Below are 20629 nucleotides of genomic sequence, written 5' to 3'. Positions count from 1 at the left end.
CATTGCCCAATGGTTCCATCACTAATTCATAACTTGAGAATTTTCTTTTGGCCCTTTTGCTAACCGGGGCTATCCGGTGGAGTGGTGAAAGAGATCGGAAAGATCACCAATAGCGAAAGCATTATGTTGGGTCGATACCGACACTAATTAATAAAAAGCTTGGAGAGAGAATGAGATTAGATACCCCAATAGCAAGATATTGGATAATTTCATTTTTACACATGAGATTTCCCTTTTCTTATTCTTAAACAAGTTCGAAGTGGGTTTAATTGTCCCATCATGTTAACAATTTCAAAAGACTAATCATGTGATATCATGAGCGTGGAAATGGGATTTCCAATCATTTTCGAGTTTCACGCACTTAAATCTATTAGATTTATAATATGCATATCCATAACCATTAAAGTGAATTTCAATATAAATTAGATGGTTAATATTGTATGACCAAATGGTTTGGTGGATTTGATCTACTCCCCCTTTCCATTTACTTAGGTGGAGTTGAATTTAATATTAATTCGATTGTTCCAAACCCGTACCGAAACCGACCCGACCGACCAGACCATTTGCCGCTGCCCACTGTCCGAATACGCACGATCGAGCGCCGGCCACGTGATCGCGAAGATGAATCGCTAGCCACCATCGTCTCTCTCTCTCCGTCTCTCCGCTCTCATCTCTTCCCACAAGAAGTCTCGGCCTTTTGCGGGGGCATCTGCTCGCGGAGGGTGGCACTGCTCTCTATCTCTTCCCATCTTGGATGGCACACGCGGCGCTCGCTTCTTCAGTGGGTCTCCTCTCTTTCCACCGTACGGCACTCTGCCTTTTTCTTGCATTAGCTTAGTTTCGTTGGAAAGGAAATGCTGAGTGTGTGTGAAAGATGACGTTTCTCGGGTAGCATCGGTTATTTGTCATTTGACGTGTGATGATAAGCGAATGTTGTTTTCTGGGTGGTACGCTGAATGTGGTGATTTTTGTCTGTCCGCAATTCGCTTCAGCAGGGGTGTCTGGTGGGGGCAGTAACTGGGCGAAGCTAATTCCTGGCTTTTCTCGAAAACCCGGGACCGGTTTGTCGTTTTCGAGAAGTTCGCAAAGGAAAGGGTGTAGATTTGTTGCTTCGGGTGCTATGGGGATCGATGGAGGTGTTGCGGAGGTATCGGAAGGTGAGAAGACACCAACTACATACTCTTGGCCTGATAAGAAGGTTGGTTTTTTCCTCCTTAATTTGCATCTAGCTGTCTTTCGGCATGACGACCTTCGCATTATTGCCTGCTCTTTGCTCTTTGATCCTAGAGTTTGCGGAGTGGGAGAAAAAAAGTGATCTTCGAATTTGGATATTCAGGTTGAGTTGAGTTCACAGTTGCAGGTCATTGCTGGTGCGGCCCTGCACATCTTAACACATTGTCTTTGTTTGGCAAGTTGGATAGAGTTTATACCTATGAAGGAGCGGCTGAGTGCAGAAAGTAAAGACGATTTAGGGTCTCTGTGCATTGATGTCGGGCCAAAAAAGAAAGACAGAAAAATTGTCTTCTCAAATAGCTTTTTAGTGGAGCTGAAAACACCAAAAAATTTCATCTTGACATGAATTACAGATGGTGCAAAGACATGGCATCTTTAGACATCCTACGCTATTGAATGGCTAGTATCAGTGACCATCTATCTTGGGCAGCTTCTCTTGAAAGAGAAGGTTGCTGGTACATAGCCAATGCATTCGTGGTATAAGCATACCTCATGAATTTCATAACTTGCGTAAATCAGCCGCTGCTTTGTTGGATCTCAACTGTGCGCATGGTATGTGGCATTATTCACATTGCGTCGTGCATGCTCTGTTATCAATTGGCAATGCCGGCTGAAACACTAGGGTCAAATCCTCAGTTTGGGCGCGGGTTTCTGTGAATGGATCAGTCCACTCAACAACCTCCCACCCGTTCCATGTGCCGCTTGGGCTCTGCCCCCAAGCCAGTCTCATTCTAGCTCAGTGTTTAAGGTTGGGCTTTGCATTTGATATAATTTATAACTTTGAGCCATGTGGCTTGTGATGGGGGTTTATCATGCATTGGTTAGAAGCAGAAGAAATGATGAAACTGAGAAGAGTTTAGTTGAATCTAGTCACTATGGTTTTTTGGGCGGAGGTGTATGCTGTATTCTCTGTCATCACTCCTGAATATGTTTATTTTGCTCATTTTCCTTTGAAATTATAGTATATGAATCCACAGGTACTTTTTGTTAAGTTTTACAGAAGAAACCTTTCTTTGCAGAGACCAAGGGTGTGTATATTAGGTGGTGGATTTGGGGGTTTATACACTGCTTTGAGACTGGAATCACTTGTCTGGCCTGACAGCAAGAAACCTCAGGTAATTCCTTTGATTATTCTATAGTTAGTACGTGTTCTTCATTGAAACATCCTTGTTGCTGGAATGGAATCGAAGCAGAACTTGTATACTTGAACAAGGATCTCTCCTCTAGACTATACCAAACTGTCTTATAGAAGTCTGTATAGTTTGTTGAAACCAGTAAGTTGTTATTTGATGCCACATCTAATGTTCAAATTACTTATTCAGCTTGAGCCATCTTATTAAATTGGATCATTTTGATAATGCGATAGGTGCTTCTTGTTGACCAATCTGAGCGGTTTGTTTTCAAACCAATGCTATATGAACTATTATCTGGAGGTATGAAGATATAACACTACAGAGCTTGTGATAGTTTTTTGCTGTTTATGATGATAGTTCCAGTGATATGTTTATTTGAAGGAGGGTGAGGGAGATTCTCTCTGAGGACTTATGTCTTGATGCAGAAGTAGAAGAATGGGAAATAGCTCCTCGATTTACTGATCTTCTTGCGAGCACTGGTGTTCAGTTTTTCCAAGATAGGGTAAAACTCTTGCATCCGTTGGATCATCTGGGAATCAATGCTCCTCCAGGATCTGGTTTTGGAGGGACTGTGCAACTTGAAAGTGGCCTCTTTGTCGAATATGACTGGTATCGTTTTCTCTTTGAATATCGGCTAGTATTTCTTTAATCTTTCATATGGGAATTTAGTTTTGTCAGGCACCGTGATATATATAGCTTTTACCAGGTTTGCACTTCATAACTTTAGACATATGCTAGATTTTTCTCTGTCAACTTTCCTGATTGCCTTGTAATCAGGAAACAGGTTTTATGTGGATAGTGTTGATCGTCTTTTCTTAGGCGTTGCTCTAGGATCGTCCCTTACCTTTTTGAGCTAAATGAGCTTTCTTTCAATTAAATATGCTGGAGGATAGGATTAGACTAATTCAAGCCTTCTTGGGATTTGTTAAAGTTGAACTTGGATTTGATGAATCATCAGTTGATAGATAGATCCTCATTTGGTTTTTATGTGTATATAGATATGCTAATTCTCTCTTTTTGTCATGGGCAGTCAGGTTGGTTCTTGCTTTGGGGGCTGAATCGAAGCTTGATGTTGTACCTGGTGCAGCTGAGTATGCATTGCCATTCTCAACCCTCGAGGATGCACTTGTAAGGCACCTTCTTATAGTGTCTGTAATGCTATAAGTTACATCTCTTAGTTGAGTGACTCTGATCTGGTACATTTATTATTCTCTCTCGTCTACATTCCTGTTGCAGAAGGTTGACAATAAATTAAAAGCTTTGGAGAGAAGGAACTTTGGGAAGGGGTCTGAAATTCGCGTAGCTGTTGTAGGGTGTGGCTACTCAGGAGTTGAATTAGCTGCCACTATATCGGAGCGATTACGGGAGAGGGGAATAGTGACAGCAATAAATGTGGAAACTACAATCTGTCCAACTGCCCCACCCGGCAACAGGGAAGCTGCAATGAAAGTAATATCCGGGACATTTTATAGATATAATTTATTGAAGTAATAATTTTGCATAACTAATTTCCTCCATTTGGAAGAAAGAGGGTGGATCACAATGTACAGCTTTTGCTATCCATTCCAGGTTCTTTCATCAAGGAAAGTCCAGCTACTTCTAGGTTATTTTGTACGCAATATAAGGCAGTCGAGTGACGCTGAAGATTCTTTCTATTCCGGTGGAAACTCTGAAGTTCCTGAAATGCAGAAAGAGCGTGGACCTGCTAAGGGCTTTGCGGCAGAAGATGATGTTGAGAAATTTATATTGGAACTTCAACCCGCTCAAAGGGGATTACAAAGTCAAAATCTGGAGGCAGATTTGGTCCTATGGACTGTGGGCTCTAAACCTTCACTTCCCGATTTAGAACCTCGGGATAAGCGCCATGAGCTTCCTTTGACTGCCCGTGGTCAAGCGGAAACTGATGAAACTCTACGTGTCAAGGGCCACCCTCGCATTTTTTCTCTTGGTGATTCTTCTGCATTAAGAGATTCAGATGGAAAGATTCTTCCAGCCACCGCTCAGGTAAACAAGCAAGAAATGCAATTCATCTATTTAAGTATGATGTTATAGTGCAACTTAATTATTTGCACCTCTATTAGTTTTGCTATCTCCTCGCCAATTTTAGTTATTTCTTTCATGGCCTACCAGGTTGCTTTTCAGCAAGCAGACTTCACTGGTTGGAATCTGTGGGCAGCAATCAATGACCGTCCTCTTCTGCCTTTTAGGTCTTTCACTTCACTTGTACCTTTTATGCCGAAAATTTTTTATGGTTCAATCTGCTCTTATCGCAATGCGGTGCCCTTGCTTGTAATCAGCATGCATGTTGTAGCTTTGATCTCACCTTCGTCCCCACAAATTATTATGGTTCTGTTAGATATCGGTGGATGTAATAAGTTAGCTTCAGTTGCACGTTGACATCCCTCAGTGACAAGGAGCACTTACTGTTACCCATCACAAACACCATTAAGTATCCTTCTGCGCTACCTCTACTAGTGTGTGACAATTTTTATGTTTCGTAGCTTATACTGGTACACCTATAGAAGCTTTGGATATGTGACTGGTGCATGATTCTGTTAATATAATTTTCAGGTTTCAGAACTTGGGCGAGATGATGACACTGGGAAGAAACGATGCTGCAATTTCACCAAGTTTCATTGATGGGTTAACCCTGGAAGGTCCAGTTGGACATGCAGGTTGTTTTCTCTCTCTGTCACCCTGGTCCTTTAAAAAAAAATTGATGTTAATCCATATATTTCTGAATTGCAGCAAGGAAATTTGCATATCTGATAAGATTCCCCACGGATGAGCATCGAATTAAAGTGGGAATAAGTTGGCTTGCTAAGTCTGCCATAGATTCAGTCGCGTCACTTCAGAGCACCCTTATGAGAGTTCTTTCAGGCTAGCAAATCATTTTTTCATCGAAGCTCTATTTTTTTAATCAAACCATTGGCAGTTTTTACCTCGCTTGGTGGTCATTTTAGAGTAAAAGGAATTTGACAATGATAACTCACCAGTTGTGCAGGTCTAAAGCCTGATAGTCAACTTTAGATAACATGTAATTAGAAGTTCCTATGGAAGATCAATTATTATTGTTATAATGTTTAAGACTTCAAAATCACGTGAAATATCATGTCATGTATTCATGATACTCTATGCATGTACTGTTTTGTTTGTTTGGATGGACAATAATTTGTTGATCTTTCATCAACCGCATAGAAACACATAGAAACGAATCATATGAAGAGGGTAGAGAGGAATGAGTGGGCCAGCGAATCTACGAACACTTGCTGCTCCAACCTGGTAGGCTGGTACTAGAGTTGGCATAAGTGGAGCAATTTGATATTAAGCCAGGACTAAGATTTCTATTACCTGTGTTGTTTCATAACTTGTAGCAGGATGATCAAGAATGGTACTGTTAGAAAGTCCAACTTAAAAGCTTAAGCTTATAGGTGGAGGGAGACCACATGAATATCAAGAGCATTTGGCACCCGCTGTCAATCAATGCGGGATAATACTTCAACAGGTACTTTGGTTGTGAGCAATGCATATGCCATGTGATGATCTACATGAAGAACGTTCATGGATGATAAAAAAAGAGGTAGCCTTTAGCATTGCGCAACTGAATGAAGTTACTGCCATGAGTCAAGGCATTGGGGCTTGATGTATCGATGCTTGAGTTTCTTCGATTGATACAATTGAGCGAGCCAAGATCTGGGTTGTGTTGCATGGCTTATCATACAGCTGGTGAAGAGAAAAGGAAATTGCAACCAAATTTTTTTGGAGGGAATGGAGATTTGAAGTATGAAAGTAGACAGATAGATCAACAGTTACCCGACATTACCATGATAATTGACAAGATACAAATACTTACAATTTACAAAAAACTAAAGTCGAGACGAGATGTTGTACCTACTAGATTATAATGTGAAATAAGTGATAAAGAGATGGTTGGCCGTGCTTCTTTTTCAGACGAAATTCAGTTCCATCCACATTTTGCAGGTACAGATGGTGTCTTGGGCAAAATGAAGTGGTACATAAACTTCTCACTTTCAGTCGAAAATTCACTGAAAGGACTTGATACGATTTACTGCTGTTTGTGAAAGAAAAGAAGGAAAAGTAAGACGAAATAAATTGCAGGATGTAGAGCTGTAAGGACGGCAAGTTTCAGAAGATAAAACTGTTTTTCCGTTCAGTTTTCGTGTTGCTCCTATGCAACTCCTTTTCATTTTACTTTACACATCCGATTTGATTTAAGGATAAAACTGAATGCCAAGTTGCCAAACATTCTAGCTAAAGGTTTTTCCTAAGAAAATAAAAATACAAAATAAAACTATAATGGTACGCAAACTCACAAATCATGTTGTCTGGAAGAGGAAGTTGGGGCATGTATAATCTTCTGGGCAGCTCGCCATGGGGTTGCCGGGGCCAAGATGAACTTACAACCTTTGCTACGACTTACTAACATCAAACAAGACAATTGGCAGTTCTAACCAATCTAGACATCCACAAGCTTTAAAGGAATTGAAACTTTATATCATTAAAAAAATCTGACTATACCGCTATATTTGAGCTTCACGGGTATCGGTTCCGGAGATGTCATGAATGCATTTACAATGGTGGTTGTTTATTCACAAGGCAAAAAATCAAAGCAGACACTCTTCCTATCTCACCTCACTCATTTCATCTTCCTGCCTCAGCCAGTTGAATAATCAACTTCTTAAACCGTGATTCTTTCATCTTTCTTCAGCAGAAATGAGGACCGGCGGGTGGTTTAAATGGTGCAGTTCGTTTTCGGGACTTGGTAATCCTTCATCCAGGTGATCGCACATCAGATCAGAATCAATGAGGAAGTCGTCTACTGCTGCTAGAGATTTTAATTGCCGAGCGAGAGATGAAATAGTCTTCTGGCACTCTGCGAACCGGCTAGCAGCGACTGCTAGCTCTTGCTCCTGTTTTACATAACAAAACTAAATGAGAACTTTAGAAGAAAAATAAATTCAGACTAAGTCATGATTGCCCAGTTAGCATGAACAAAACAATGGTAAGCTGATCCTATCAGATGGTGGATCGAGTCAGTGAGCGCAGTGTTGCTCAAAGCGCCACAACCCGCAAAGGAAAAATACTTCGCCTAACTTGAGCATTTCTGGTTAAGGAATTTTAGAAGCACCCCAGCGTAACACTGTAAGATGCTTTTTATGCCCGAAAATTACATTACATCAAAGGTCTAGTTATTTAAAAAAACCCAACTTTTAGGAGGGCTTTGAAATTCTATATTAACCCCTGAATGTCTTCGATTCTACAGAGAAACTTGAGATTTGTTTTGATTGTGCCCCAATTATACAGTTTGTACTAGTAAAGTATAAGATGCTGATGCAGTGCTCCTGTTTCTAACATAGCTATGTGATGTCGATATCAAGGTCAAAACCATGCTGCGTTACTGGAAAATAGATCATGTCGTCTTCCTTGAGATGGCTATAAATAAATAAGCATTCACCTCGGAGATTGAAGTCATATCTCATAAGAATGCACAAAAATCAGATGTCCAGACACAGGATGTGAATGTACCAAGAGAAGCATCTCTCTTTTCTCATGCAGATGGAACTCACTCTATATGCAACTGTAACGTCACCACTCAAAACGTAGTAGCAGGTTTGTCGGCAAACTTAATAAATTATCAAGATGCAATATCATCTTGATAATTTACTCATGTTATCACACCTTCAATTAGATATAGACTAGCTTCGACAAGCCATAAAGAACTAACCTGCTTTACTTTTAGCTCGTCATCAGAGACAGCCACACGCTGAAGCTCGGTCTCATGCTGCAGTTCAGCATCCCTTTTCATCTTTAGATTTTCATCCTCCAGCTTCCAACATTTTGCCTCATTTTCAGCATTTTCATCCCCCAGCTTCCGATATTTTGCCTCATTTTCAGCAGACGATGCACGCTCTCTTTCAACCTCTTCTTGTAACAATTTGACATTAAGGAGCAACTTTTTCATCTCCTCTTCAACATCCATGAGTCTTGACTCTGTCACTTCCATCCTCTCATGGGTAATCCTTGCTTCCTCTTCTGCAGCTTGCTTCGATTTTTGTGCTGCAGACAACATGGTGTCGAGTTCTACCAATCTCATCTCAACCTCATTGAGCTGACTCCATGACGTTTCAAGTTGCTTTTGACATTGATTTAGAGCCATCTCTAGCTTCTCCTTTTCTTCTTCCTTCTTCTCTAATTCCTCCTCCAGCTCTGCCGTTCTATTGATCATGGCTTCAAGCTCGGATTTGAGAGGGACTTCATCAGATCTGTTTTGATCCAGAGTGGGCTCCACTCCTTGGCTGCAGCTTCCACTTTCTGCGTCTGGTAAAGCTGCAAGCCTTTCCATTTCCAGAAAATCATCCATTAAATCAATTCCTCCTGAAGAAACCATGAGATTCTTTCCAAAAGATTTGTCTTTCTTAAAATGGTCGAGTTCAGTTATCAGAGCAGATGCCCATGACTCAGAGTGACCCAGCTCACAATCATTTGGCTCCAAGCAACTCGCTTTCTGCATGTCATTCTCAACTGCTAGCAGTCTATCCCCTACATCTGATTGGCTATCGGTGAAGGACTCTATGCAAACCGATGATGCAGAGAAAGACTTAATATCATTCGTCGCAGTTGCTTTCCGAGACATGGCTCTGAGTCTGCGGCATTCGGCTTCAAGCCTAGCTACCTTCTTTATGCTCTCTAAATGCTGTTTGCTGGCTGTTTCTGCTGCTTGGGTGCTCAAATCACGCTCAATAATCCTAATTTCTAGCTCCTCAGACAGAGAAAGGACTTTGGCTTTGAGGGCTACGCTCTCTTTTTCAGCAGCATCAAGCTTAGGGCCAAGATCAGAACTTATAACTGAAGAAGCTTCACTCTTGGCAGCTTGAAGCTGGGCATGGACATCAGAAAGCTTAGTCTCAAGCTCGGCCTTTGTTAATTCCCACTCACGAGTTTTCTTGACCACAGCTTCTTGGATCTTCTGCTCTTGCTCTTCCCTCACCTGTCTGAGCTGCCTCACACATTCCTTAAGCGCTCCATCAAGATGACCAATCCGATCTTCCAGCATTGAGTTCTTTTGTGTTGCAGCCTCCAGTTGTTTCTTCAACACCAAGACTTCATTTTCAGCGTTCTCCCATCCTACGATTGAATTACAGAAGGAAAAAACTTACGACGAAGTATGTAAGCGCAAAAATGCAAATCCGAATGCAATGTTACATAGATTTAACGCAGGGACAGTTTAAGTAGATGTTATCCTCAAATCTGAAACCCATGTGAGTTCAGTTCACTCTTCCTCTGATTGAAAGCTTCCAATTTCGTTACCCCAGACATGAGTGCTTAATTTCGGTGCAATTTGTGTAGTATATCAGGTAACTTCCTCCCTCCTACATTCTCAGATATCTTGTTACAATCCCCATTCATTTGCTGCAGCTTTGGATATTAAATACAGACATCAAGAAACGAAATCATCATGCTGTGGTTAAAGATCATGCTACAGTACTATAAGAATACTTGGCAAATGTCTTTTGGAGGAAAAAAAAACCACGGCTCCTTGATCTTCATCCCTATGAATGTTATTAAGTTCTCTCTAGCCAAATCACATCCAGGCTCTGCTACAGACAAGTTCAGATGTCCCTCCTAGACAGAAACAAGAAAAACTGGCGGAAAACTTGCTTCTTTTTTAAGATAGCATTAAAAATGTGAAGAAACCAAACTAATTTCTCTCTTATATAGATGCTTGGTGTTTCATTGTAAGAAACGTCAGTTTTTGTTGCACTACCTGATACAGCTTCTTCTGCAACTTTAGCATGCTGCTTCACTAATTCTTCCTTGGCGCTAATATTCAGAAGCGCGGCAGATAATTTCTCTGATAGAGTCCTCACATCCTCACCTACTTCGTCATCCGCAACCGCAACCTTAGATGTGACTTCTTGAGATAGACTGCTATGCGTTGGATATGCCTTTAGAAACAAGCCAGGAACACCAATGCTCATCAATCACCATACTATGTAAAAGCTAAATCAAACTTGCGGAACATATCAGGAAATGAGAGAGAAGTGCGGCAGGAGGGAAGGATTAGGAAGATTAAGTTTCCAAAGTATAGCAAGTCATCTAATTATTGAGCATGATCTACATGGCAAATTTCTTGGAAAATGTCTACAATTTATATGACTACTTCGGTCAGTTTTTGGACTCCTCCTCAAGTATAATCACAATTATACTTAGGGGGATCAATTACACAAAAACAAAATTGTCTGAAGACTAATCTGCGCGCAGTAGCAGATAACTTTTTTTTTTTTGTGTTCAATGAAAATGAACAACAATATGGCATCACCTTACCAAAAAAAAAAAACAACACTATGGCATCATTTTGGACCAAAATTAGAACCAATCATAATGAGAGCATGTTCACTAACCTGCAGAGGCAAGAACCAATTGATTCAGTTAAACAAGATAGAAATTTTACGAACCTGTTCATCGGAAAATCGTCCAGAATGAGAGGACAACGAACCGGAGCTCTCTGTTTCTCCGGGACTCTTCTCGGACGACTTCCTTCGCCAGAGCCAAGTCCGGCGGTCCATCGCGGGCTCTGCCGCGGCGGGCAGATTTTAGACTCCGACTACCATGCGTGCAATTCTCATCACCCAAATCACTATCTGGGCAAAATCAGAACTTCAAGAACAATCCGAGTGAAACCCAGAAGAGGAAAAAGATCAAAAGCTTAAACTGTTCCAACCGAAACAATTTTGGGTTTTCTTCTGAGAATTCCAAGCTTTGCTTACAATGCACTCCCCCAACAACTCGAGCTTCGCGATCGACACATCCTTAAATCTAAAAAAATCGCCCCAAAAAGCGGAACTTTTATTCGATACGTGAAAAGGACTGGAGAGAGTATACAGACTTTGCACGAAGCTGTTCAATTTTTGCAAGTAACGTGCTTAAATACAGTCTTTACCCAGAATTACTTGAAGCACAATGCTCGAACAGCTCTTCTGATGGGCACCCAACACATTAATCCCCCCTAAATCCACGCCGTATCAAGAGGGTGAGAGAGAGAGAGACAGGGGACCACAGAAGAAATGTGAAAAAGCCAATACCCAGTTTCCGAAAATATCTGCGGAACTTCAACAAAAAGAAAGGTTGGCAAAGACCCACTTCTTCATCACAAATATCATGGACTCCAAATGGCAAAAAGGCCGACAAAAATTCAATCTTTGCACATGAAGGGACGGTGGTTGATTACTTCAGCTATTAAACTAAAATACTAAGTAAATATACCAGCTCTGACAGGGGAAGCACGATGGAGATCAGCATCGAGACAATGATTGCTGTGATGGGAATCCCAATGCAGACATGTCTCTGGCCTCAGATCTGAGGAATGTCAGGGGAAGTGGAGAGAGAGAGAGAGAGAGAGAGAGAGAGAGGAATGAGAAGTTGTGGGGGGGTGTTATTGTTCTCCTGTTGATATTCTTGGACAGCAAAATCTTCTGGCTTTTGGAGAAATTATTAAAGAAGGGTCCGATGAATGACAAGACTTCTTTGATCGATGATTATAATAATCACTTGTCATCACCTTCAAAGTTGTTTGGCCGTACCTTCGCCCCTTCTTTTCAAATGGCGGACGCGTTATTCCCGCCCTTCCTCCTTAAGGTACTCCCCTGCCATTCCTAAGATGCCTTTGTGTTTTGTCGTTGACATCACAGTGCGGTGACGCGAAATTGATGGGGAGATAGGAAAATGGGGGGTTGATGAGTGAGAGCAACACCTTCCTCTTTGGATTTGACTCCTCAAAAATTTGATCTCGGTACGAGAGAAGACGGTGTCGTGAAATGAATCGATGTATTGGATGACAACCATGATTGCCGAAAAACAACCCTTTTCAATTATATTGAAGAGAGAGCCTGACAAAAGAGAACAGGTCTTTTCCGTATCGAAAGATTTCTAAAATAGTTGGTAGGTATAGAAAAACCATTTATAAGAAAGATATTGACTACTTCATTTTTGGATGATTGGTTGTTAGCTTGCCAATACCTTTACGAAATTATTAACTTTTATGACAGTTTATGAATTATGGACTTTTCTCGTGTTTTTCTCGTATTTATTTGTTTTTCCAACTAACTCTCGGGGGTTCAACAAAAAAAAAAAATCAACTCTCGGGTTAACTAGCTTTCGGTGTAGGACAAACAGTTTGAATTAATTAATTTCGTCAAGAATTGTAACGAATATGTCGTCTCTGGTAAGCAAGTCCTATTGAAACAAGAACTGCATGCCCTTGTGTTTGTGCCATCATGGACAGGACGGCGTTCTCATGATGCGTCCCAAATGGGGAACCCTTTCACGATAACGGGCCATCATCGAGTCCTTTTGGATTTGGGAGTGCGACTTCTTCACATTTGGGTCTTGATGTTTAATGTCGAATTCACTTTTCCTTCATTTATTAATATCCTCAACTTTCAGGCTTTCTAAACGTAGGCTCCGTCCATTTTGTGAAAAATATTTTCTAGAAAGCCATTTTCCAGGAAAATGGCAATATTTTCTATTGTTCAACTGAAACATAAAAAAGACCTGGAAAATATTTTTCACTTTTCGGTGAGAAAAATCATTCAATATACTACTTTTAAATTTTTTTATATTTTTGAAATTGATTTTTTAATTATCTTTTATTTTACCTTCTTCTCCAGTCGATCGCCGGCCACGGCGAAGGTCGACGACCAGCCACAGGCAAGCTTGAGCATCCCCGCCCTCTAGCTATGCTCGAGCTCACGTGTGGCCGGCGACCAGCCAGAGAAGAAGGTAAAAAAAAAGAAAAAGATAAAAGATAATAAAATTGATTTTAAAAAAATAAAAAATAATTTAAATGAATGGTGAAAGAAGAAGTAGGGAAGGGAAAATGATAAGAAGAGGAAAACATTTTCCTTACTTTCGAATGTGTTTTTTTTTTTCCATTGAGGGAATATGTTTTCCATGGATAGTTTATTTTCAATGAAACGAACGTCCGAAAATCCGGAAAACATTTTCAGGGAAGTTGTTTTCCGTGAAACGAATGGAGCTTATGTACATATTTGTGCATGAAAACATTAATTGAAAAAAAATACAGTATTGAGGCAACATTAGGGTTGTGGAAGAGAAGCCTTTTTTCTTGTAACCTTCGTTTGGTAATGTTTTTGTTTTTTTATTATTTTGTTCTTTTGTTCCTTAGAATAGAAAAAAAATAGAAATTTGCGGAATAGAAAAGTGGCAAGGGAATAGATTTAGAATATAAATAAGAAGTAACAAAATTCTACTTTTTTTTCCCAAAAACAAAAAGAGAAACAAGGTAAATAGGACAAAAAAAAATCTCCACCACCCATGCCATCTCCACCACCACCACCCACGCCTCCTTCGCCATCGTTACCGCCACTGCCCGACTCACTACCTCCTCCAACACCCCTACCACCCACGGCTCCACCTCCACCACCTTCTCCAACACCACCACCACCCACGCCTCCTCTATCACCTCCACCCCCACCTCCAATGTCTTCTCGAACGCCACCTCCTCCAACACCACCACCACCCACGCTTCCTCCGTCGCCCGACTCACCACCTCCTCTGACATCTTCGTCACCCACACCTCCTCCGCCGCCTCTTCTTATAACACCAACTACTTCCAACACCACCACCACGCATGCTCTCCACCGCCATCGTCACTGCCTGAGTCACCACCTCCTTCGACACCTCCATCACCAACGCCTCCTCCACTGCCACCTCCTCTAACACCACCATCACCCATGCCTCCTCCACCCCCCACCCCCTCAAACTCCTCCACCACCCATGCCACCTCCACCAAAATCTCCTCCACCACCGTCATCACCACTGCCCCAATCACCACCTCCTCCTACAACTCCACCACCCACGCCACCTTCTCCAACGTCACCGCCACCCATGTTCCGCCATTGCCATCGCCTGAGTCCCCACCTCCTCTAACACCTCCTCCACCGCCACCGCCTCTAACGCCACCTCCTCTAACACGCCTCCACCCACGCCTCCACCCCCACTTCCAATGCCTCCTCCACCCATGCCACCTCCATTGCCACCTCCTCCAACACCACCACCACCCATGCCTCCTCCGCCAGCGCCGCCACCATCGCCTGAGTCATCACTTCCCCGACACCTCCTTCACCCATGTCTCCTCCACCACCCCCACCATTGCCCAAGTCACCACCTCCTCCGACGCCTTCATCACCCACGCCTCCTCCACCACCACCTCCTCCAACACCACCATCACCCATTCCTCCTCCACCACCTACACCCCCACCTCCAATGCCTCCTCCACCCACGCTACCTCCACCAAGGTCTCCTCCACCACCGTTCCCGCCACTGCCCTAGTCACCACCTCCTCCTACACCACTGCAACACCTCCACTAACATTTTTATAATTAAATGAAAAAAAAATTGGAATTAGAAATTTTTAAAGTCATACCAAACGAATTTATGTTGTTTTTCATTTTCAGAAATAGAAATTTTGTGCAGTTACAAAATGCGTTTTTCTGCTCATAAACTAATCCAAGGAATAGAATTTAAAAACTATTTTTGAACAAAAACATTACCATACGGAACAATGGTGTCTACCTAAGATGGTGACACCATGCATGGATGGACTAATTCAGTCGCTAATGCCATTATTGTAGCTAGTGATTTAAGATATGATGTCTATGCTCCATAAGATTTTCAAGGGATAATTACCACAAAAGTCATAAACCAATTGCATTTATACCAATTCAGTCATAAAATATTCAATTGTGCCAATTTAGTCATAAAGCTTTCAATGATTTGCCAATTTAGTCTTTCCGATCAATTTTGGCCAGTAATCACTGACGTGGCGGTATAGTTAGCACCGATCGTTCTACGTGGCACGGCTGACGCTGATGTAGAATTTTTTTTTAAAAATTATTATTATTTCTTCTTTTCTTCTCTTTTTTTTCCTACCCCAAAGTTGGCGAGGTTGCCGACCGATCCTCCTTGACCATAGGCGAGGGCTAGCGACCCTTGCCTGGTTTAGGCGAAAGCATCACAACCCTCATCGGCCACCAGGCGAGGGTCATGGCCCTTACCTATGGTTGGCGAGGGCTCGGAGGCCATCGTCCAAACCAGATGAGGGCGTCGTGGCCCTTGCCTGTGGCTAGAGAGGTCGCTAGCTCAAAGTTAGAAAAAAAAAAAGGAAAGAAGAAAAAAATTAAATTCAAATTTTTTTAAAAATTTTAAATAATTGTCTATGTCAGCGTAGACTATACCACATAACATGGCTGGTGCCGTTTAAACCGTCATGTCAGCGATTTTCGACCAAAATTGGATGGAAGGACTAAATTGACAAATTGTCTAAAGGTTTACGAATAAATTGACACGATTGAAAGGTTTATGACTAAACTGGCATGTGTGTAATAGGTTTAGGAATTTTCTTGGTAATTTCCCAGGATTATCGAAATAGGGAAAAAAAAAGATCTAACTTTGCTATATTTTCATGACAAGAGAGCCTGCCATGTAGATAAATATGGGTCACGAAATACCGAACCGACATCACGAACTATATAACGCACGAGCCAAGATTCAGATAGGCGATCTTCGCCACATGTCGCGTTGCGTTCATATATCAACGGAGCATAAGATGTTGCTACCGATGCGAAAATCATACTTATCGTCCTATTGAAGAAGGCCTTGGTTGGTCCCCCCATTTAGTCCGTGGTTGCTAAATCAACATTAGCCTGGCCTAGGGTTTCTAGGTTTAAAAACGTGACCTCGGGGCATCATCTTTCTCCTATCTTGAAACCAAAGGGACAAAGGAATGTTTCTCTTGGCAAAATGAGAAAGATGTGGAATATAATTGATGGTTTCCGCAGGTGATTGCGACGTGTCGTTGGACAATATTTGTCGGCTTTAACTTTCACAAGACTTCACATGAAATTGCAAAGCACACGGCACTTGCTGAGTTCCTCTCTTCATTATTAACTACAATGATACTCCAACCATATCATGTAGTAGTTGTTCTTCTCTTATGTAAACAAGTAATGACAACAAAATGTTCACGTAAAATTCCCTTTTCTTACCCCATCAATCGAACTCGTTATTCATCTAATACGTCCAGGTTGCCCGATCCTCGTCCCGACGTAAGATTCCGCACCTATCACCGCGTTATCGTTGTCCGATTCGTTCTCTTAGAATGGGTGAATTCTAAGCAAAATCGAAGTTCGAACACGTTCATCAAGTGGAGTGTTGAGGTTGTTGGGTGTTTGGTCCTCAATCATCCTCTTGAACCGGAGGAAGGCAAAGCACTTTGTCCTAAGCCAAAAGGGAGAAGAGAGGACAATTGAAAAACTGTTTGTCTACATTCTGTCTCAAGCTTTCCTTCATCTTTTCCTCTTTAATCCCTTGTGGCAAAAACTCAAAGACTTGTCCTTTGAATTCTTAAGGGGTATTGTGGCATAGGAGAGCCAGCAACAAGGCTTTGCAAATTATCAATGATTGAGACGTGCATGCACCACCAGACAGATCGCATCAGCCATCCTTCCAAAGATGGCCCCGCCGACCATAGGAAAAGATCATTAGATGTGCTGAATTTAAGGAATGCAACAAAGAAGACGTGACCCCTTGAATGCCTAATTTTGCGTTTGGGGGTCACCTCCAACGTGTGAAATGAAATGAATTGTCCCTGTTCAACCCACGTTGTATCTTTGCATTGGTCCGACGAGGCTATAGTCTCTTCGGGCGAGGCCCAACACAAGGCTTGGCATATTGCACTAGGGCCCGTTAGCATATTTCATAGGATTATGTCATGTCAAACTCATCATATCGAAATATAGAAGAAAGCAAATGCATCATTCATCGACAGTTGTGGTCACTCACATAAAGATCACGTTTTGCCCATTTCTTTTCTGAGATGGATGACGGTTTAATCACAAAATAATACATCTCAAACGGCGTCCTTATGTACAGTCTTTAAGGGCCCGTTTGGCAACGTGCCAAACAGTGAAAATTTCTGTTCTTTTGTTCCCAGAAATAGTTTGGGAACAGAAATGCGTTTGGTAAACTTTTTGTTCCCGGGCACATTTTTGCAAAAATTTGTGCCGAGAAACAGTTTTGGAAGAGAAACAAGAAGTAAAAAAAAATTGCTTCTTGTTTCTCGGCACAATTTTGAGAATCGGTTTTTTTTCTTCTTTTTCTTTTTTTTCTTTTCTTATTTTTGTGTTGTTCTTCCCTGGGCTGGGCCGGCGGCCGGCGACCGGCCATGGCCAAAGAAGAAAATGGGTAGAAATAAAAAAAAATTAAACAATTCAAAATATTATTAAAATATTATTTGGGAACAGAAATTTTGTGTAGTTACCAAATGCATTTCTGTTCTTTTCTACTCTAGGAATAGAAATTTTAGTCAGTTTATCAAACGCCTTCAAATACTCAGAAATTGTTTTCGGACACAGAATAAAAAAAAATCATTTCTGTTCAGAAATAGTTCCCGGGCACAGAATGGTATTCATGCGCACCCTAAATTTCTATACAAGTTATGGTGGTTTGTATAGGAATTACGGTAAAATACATGAGCTACTACAACAAGGTTATGATTGAGGAACCGTCCCTCGAAGAACCATAGAAGTGCTAAGATAAAAAGACCATATGTATATGGTCGTTTCCCAAGCGAAGCACCTGATGTTGTGGTCTAACCTTACTGAGATGTGTCCATATTTCAAAAATAAATGAGATAGTGCTTCTTGAACCATAAACATGTTTTTTCCACTTGGCTTTTAAGGTACCGAGAAGGCACTTAATGCTCGACTAGATTCTTCAAAATAGCATGTAAAAACGTTTGCCATTTTTCAATAATCTGATAAGGAGAGCACCATAATTTTCTTATATAGATATAAGAATGATTCTAGAGGCACTCATCAAGTGTTTCTATGTGCGATTTGTCGTGAGAATTGGAGCAAGTCCTATATCGCGCCATTTTACAAAAATTACCCCTCGGCGACCGATGCACGTTCAATTGGATGGCCATTTGGTTTGAGTTCGATCAGCATTTCTAGAATATTTGTCGATACCTTCAATCTTGAATAATTCAAGATCAATGAGCACTTAGAAGATGAACAATATATCAATCTTCATGGGCCACTCGTGGAGTTTGTCCAAACTTGGTCAATCCATGGTTTGGATGAAACTTGCCCTTCTAGTGGCGATGATGTTTGCACTGATGGTTTCTGCTCTGCTGAATGTTTCCGGAGGGAAAACAAATTGAACCATTTTGACCATTCCTGTATCCATGGAGATAGTCATCCCCACTAAACCCTAACCTCCTGAGTAGATTTCTTCCCTTTTCCATCCTTCACATCCTGAATATGGAAACAACACAGCCACCCACAATCCCCCATGCCACCGATACCCCACAGCCACCCAATCACCCACAGAACCAGCCACACAAAAAACCCTAGCGTACATTTAAGCTTTCTGTCTTCCATTTAGTTTTAGGAATCAATCCTTCCAAACAAACCAACATGAAAAACCACGTATTCTCAAACCACAAACAGTCACATTAACCCGACTAGTTTCTTACCTTCATCCACCCACTTTTTCAACGAAATCCATCCCAATGGCTAGTACCTAGAAAATGCAAAACAGATTTTGAGCTCCCTTCAATCCTGGAACCCTTATCCCTTCTTAGCAATTGCTGAAGCTGAAAGTAGAGTCAAGGCAGCAGCTTATCCGAGGAATGAGAACTCTAGAAGTGCAATAGAAGGCGCACTCCAGGTTTGATGTTTCAATAAACTTTTCTTTCTGTGGCCCACCCTACTAAAATGAGTTACCTTGGCTTTTGCTGCAATAGTATATAGAAAATGGAGAAAGAATTAGAGAGAGAGAGAGAGAGAGAGAAGAAAATGGCAGCACTTTGCAAACGTATGGGTAAAATGTGGACAAAAGACTCTGTAGTTAAGGTGTTTGAGGAAATTCCCCAGAGGAAAATAGAGGAATGTCAGCTGACTTTATTGGGGAAACTCCATTCAAAGCCTAATGTTAACTTCCAAGCCTTCCAATCGACAATGTTGAAAGCATGGAAAACAGAAAGGGTAGTGTGTGATTAGGCACAACAAGGGCTCTTTACCTTCACTTTCAAATCTGAAAATGGAGCAATGAAGAGTGTTGGAAGCTAGCCCATGGTCCTTCTCAAGAAATCTACTTATTCTTCAACAGTTGAACCCCAAGTTGCCCATACACCGTCACACCTTCACTCATTGCCCTTTTTGGGTACAACTTCACGGGTTACCTTTATTGTGCATTACTTAATCAATCATCAAAGAAGTAGCCTAAAAAATTGGAGATGTATTGGAAGTAAAGCTGGGAACAAAGGAGGGCAGCCCGTGTAAGGTTGGTAGGGCCCGAGTGTCACTTGACTTGTCGAAACCTCTAGTCTCGAGGGTTATGCTAGATTTTGAAGAAGAAAATTTCTAGATAGATTTCAGATATGAACGCCTACCCCATTTTTGCTACTCATGCGGAAAGATAGGCCACTATACAACTAGCTGTGAGGAGGTACCTTATAACGAGACCGAACTCAAACCTATCAGTGAAAGACTATTTGGCTATTGGCTAAAAGCGGAGGCTAAGGAGCATAGCCCATTCTAGGAGATGTTTCACAAGGTGGAGGGTGAAGAGTCAGAGGTGGAAGAAGTTATTCCAGAGACATCGCGTCAGGAAGAACCATTTGAAAACAGTCAAGCTATGGGCACTACGAAGATGCAACAAACTGCAATAGTCCAATACACCAACCAGAATCAAGAGGGAAGCATTTGGAGGACTTTGGGGAAGAGACCACAGGAAGCTCAGCTGCTGATTTCGGATGTTCCTTGGGTGGAAACCCCCTCAGTAAGCATTCCAAGGAAAGCAAAAAGCTCTAGAAAGGGACTAAAAGTTCCTGCAACAAAGAAGGTACGAAGGCATAACCCCTACCTACCTCAGAGAGCTAATTTGAAGAGAAGTGATGATGACCTGCTGCATGATACCCCAATAAGGGTAGAGGAAGATCCCAAGTTGTGGGCTTTGGTGGCTAGCCCTAATAAGCCACCGGGAGATAAATGAAGTTCTTGAGCTGGAATGTCCAAGGGTTGGGTTCTACCCTGACATTCCAGCATCTTAGAGCCCTAGTGGTTTAAGAAAGACCCAATGTTATGTTCCTAATGGAGACAAAAAATAGAAAGGAAGTAGTGGAAAGAGTCCAGAAGCAACTAAATTTTCAAAAATCC

At 41.6% G+C, this 20629-nt stretch overlaps 3 protein-coding genes across 8 annotated transcripts; 1 reads left to right on the top strand and 2 right to left on the bottom strand.

Annotated features, from left to right (window-relative positions):
- Nucleotides 1–541: 541 nt before the first annotated feature.
- Nucleotides 542–5523, top strand: LOC115689712 (alternative NAD(P)H-ubiquinone oxidoreductase C1, chloroplastic/mitochondrial). Of its 3 annotated transcripts, none has more exons than XM_056312627.1 (11): nt 542–803; nt 996–1198; nt 2226–2348; nt 2600–2666; nt 2792–2975; nt 3401–3494; nt 3606–3815; nt 3936–4370; nt 4497–4573; nt 4938–5041; nt 5115–5523. In XM_056312627.1, exons 1-11 carry the CDS (start codon nt 755–757, stop codon nt 5249–5251), a joined length of 1683 nt encoding a protein of 560 aa, XP_056168602.1. In that variant the 5' UTR covers nt 542–754; the 3' UTR covers nt 5252–5523. The 3 variants fall into 3 exon arrangements, with proteins under 3 accessions (XP_056168602.1, XP_056168601.1, XP_030471710.2); XM_056312626.1 differs by having other exon boundaries at nt 544–803; nt 3603–3815; XM_030615850.2 differs by having other exon boundaries at nt 546–803; nt 2253–2348; nt 3603–3815.
- A 641-nt stretch (nt 5524–6164) lies between these two features.
- LOC115689709 (filament-like plant protein 3) lies at nt 6165–11809 on the bottom strand. 4 transcript variants are annotated; one of them, XR_008816846.1, is made up of 6 exons: nt 11652–11809; nt 10844–11495; nt 10153–10333; nt 8113–9512; nt 7019–7315; nt 6165–6438 (listed from the first exon to the last, which is right to left on the bottom strand). XR_008816846.1 is itself a non-coding variant. In XM_056312623.1 (5 exons), exons 2-5 carry the CDS (start codon nt 10952–10954, stop codon nt 7082–7084), a joined length of 1926 nt encoding a protein of 641 aa, XP_056168598.1. In that variant the 5' UTR covers nt 10955–11029; nt 11652–11809; the 3' UTR covers nt 6858–7081. The 4 variants fall into 4 exon arrangements, 2 of the variants coding, with proteins under 2 accessions (XP_056168598.1, XP_056168600.1); XR_008816845.1 differs by having other exon boundaries at nt 6165–6435; XM_056312623.1 differs by lacking the exon at nt 6165–6438 and having other exon boundaries at nt 6858–7315; nt 10844–11029.
- Nucleotides 11810–14013: 2204 nt separating this feature from the next.
- Nucleotides 14014–14641, bottom strand: LOC130138395 (uncharacterized). Its single transcript, XM_056312384.1, has 2 exons — nt 14390–14641; nt 14014–14247 (listed from the first exon to the last, which is right to left on the bottom strand). The coding sequence occupies exons 1-2, from the start codon at nt 14639–14641 to the stop codon at nt 14014–14016; spliced, it is 486 nt and encodes a 161-aa protein (XP_056168359.1).
- Nucleotides 14642–20629: the final 5988 nt, after the last annotated feature.

Source organism: Syzygium oleosum, unplaced genomic scaffold (assembly GCF_021117445.2).
Source record: "Syzygium oleosum isolate NSW1041296 unplaced genomic scaffold, Sole_v2.1 Sole_v2.06, whole genome shotgun sequence".
In the NCBI taxonomy this organism is placed as follows: Eukaryota; Viridiplantae; Streptophyta; class Magnoliopsida; order Myrtales; family Myrtaceae; genus Syzygium; species Syzygium oleosum.
Note: the sequence above shows the minus strand (reverse complement) of the source record. Positions and strands in the feature narration are given on the sequence as shown.

Bases quoted from the DNA above. Each gene is read 5' to 3' on its own strand.
- LOC115689712 (XM_056312626.1), top strand. From the start codon at position 755: ATGGCACACGCGGCGCTCGCTTCTTCAGTGGGTCTCCTCTCTTTCCAC. The intron at 3,495-3,602 runs GTAAGGCACCTT...TTCCTGTTGCAG, and splicing joins CAACCCTCGAGGATGCACTT to AAGGTTGACAATAAATTAAA. The intron at 4,574-4,937 runs GTCTTTCACTTC...TATAATTTTCAG, and splicing joins CGTCCTCTTCTGCCTTTTAG to GTTTCAGAACTTGGGCGAGA.
- LOC115689709 (XM_056312623.1), bottom strand. From the start codon at position 10,954: ATGGACCGCCGGACTTGGCTCTGGCGAAGGAAGTCGTCCGAGAAGAGT. The intron at 10,334-10,843 runs GTTCGTAAAATT...TTGTTTCTAAAG, and splicing joins GACGATTTTCCGATGAACAG to GCATATCCAACGCATAGCAG. The intron at 7,316-8,112 runs GTTAGTTCTTTA...GTTCTCATTTAG, and splicing joins ACGAGCTAAAAGTAAAGCAG to TTTTGTTATGTAAAACAGGA.
- LOC130138395 (XM_056312384.1), bottom strand. From the start codon at position 14,641: ATGGGTGATGGTGGTGTTGGAGGAGGTGGTGGTGGAGGAGGCGTGGGT. The intron at 14,248-14,389 runs GTGGAGGCGTGT...GTGGAGTTGTAG, and splicing joins AAGTGGGGGTGGAGGCGTGG to GAGGAGGTGGTGATTGGGGC.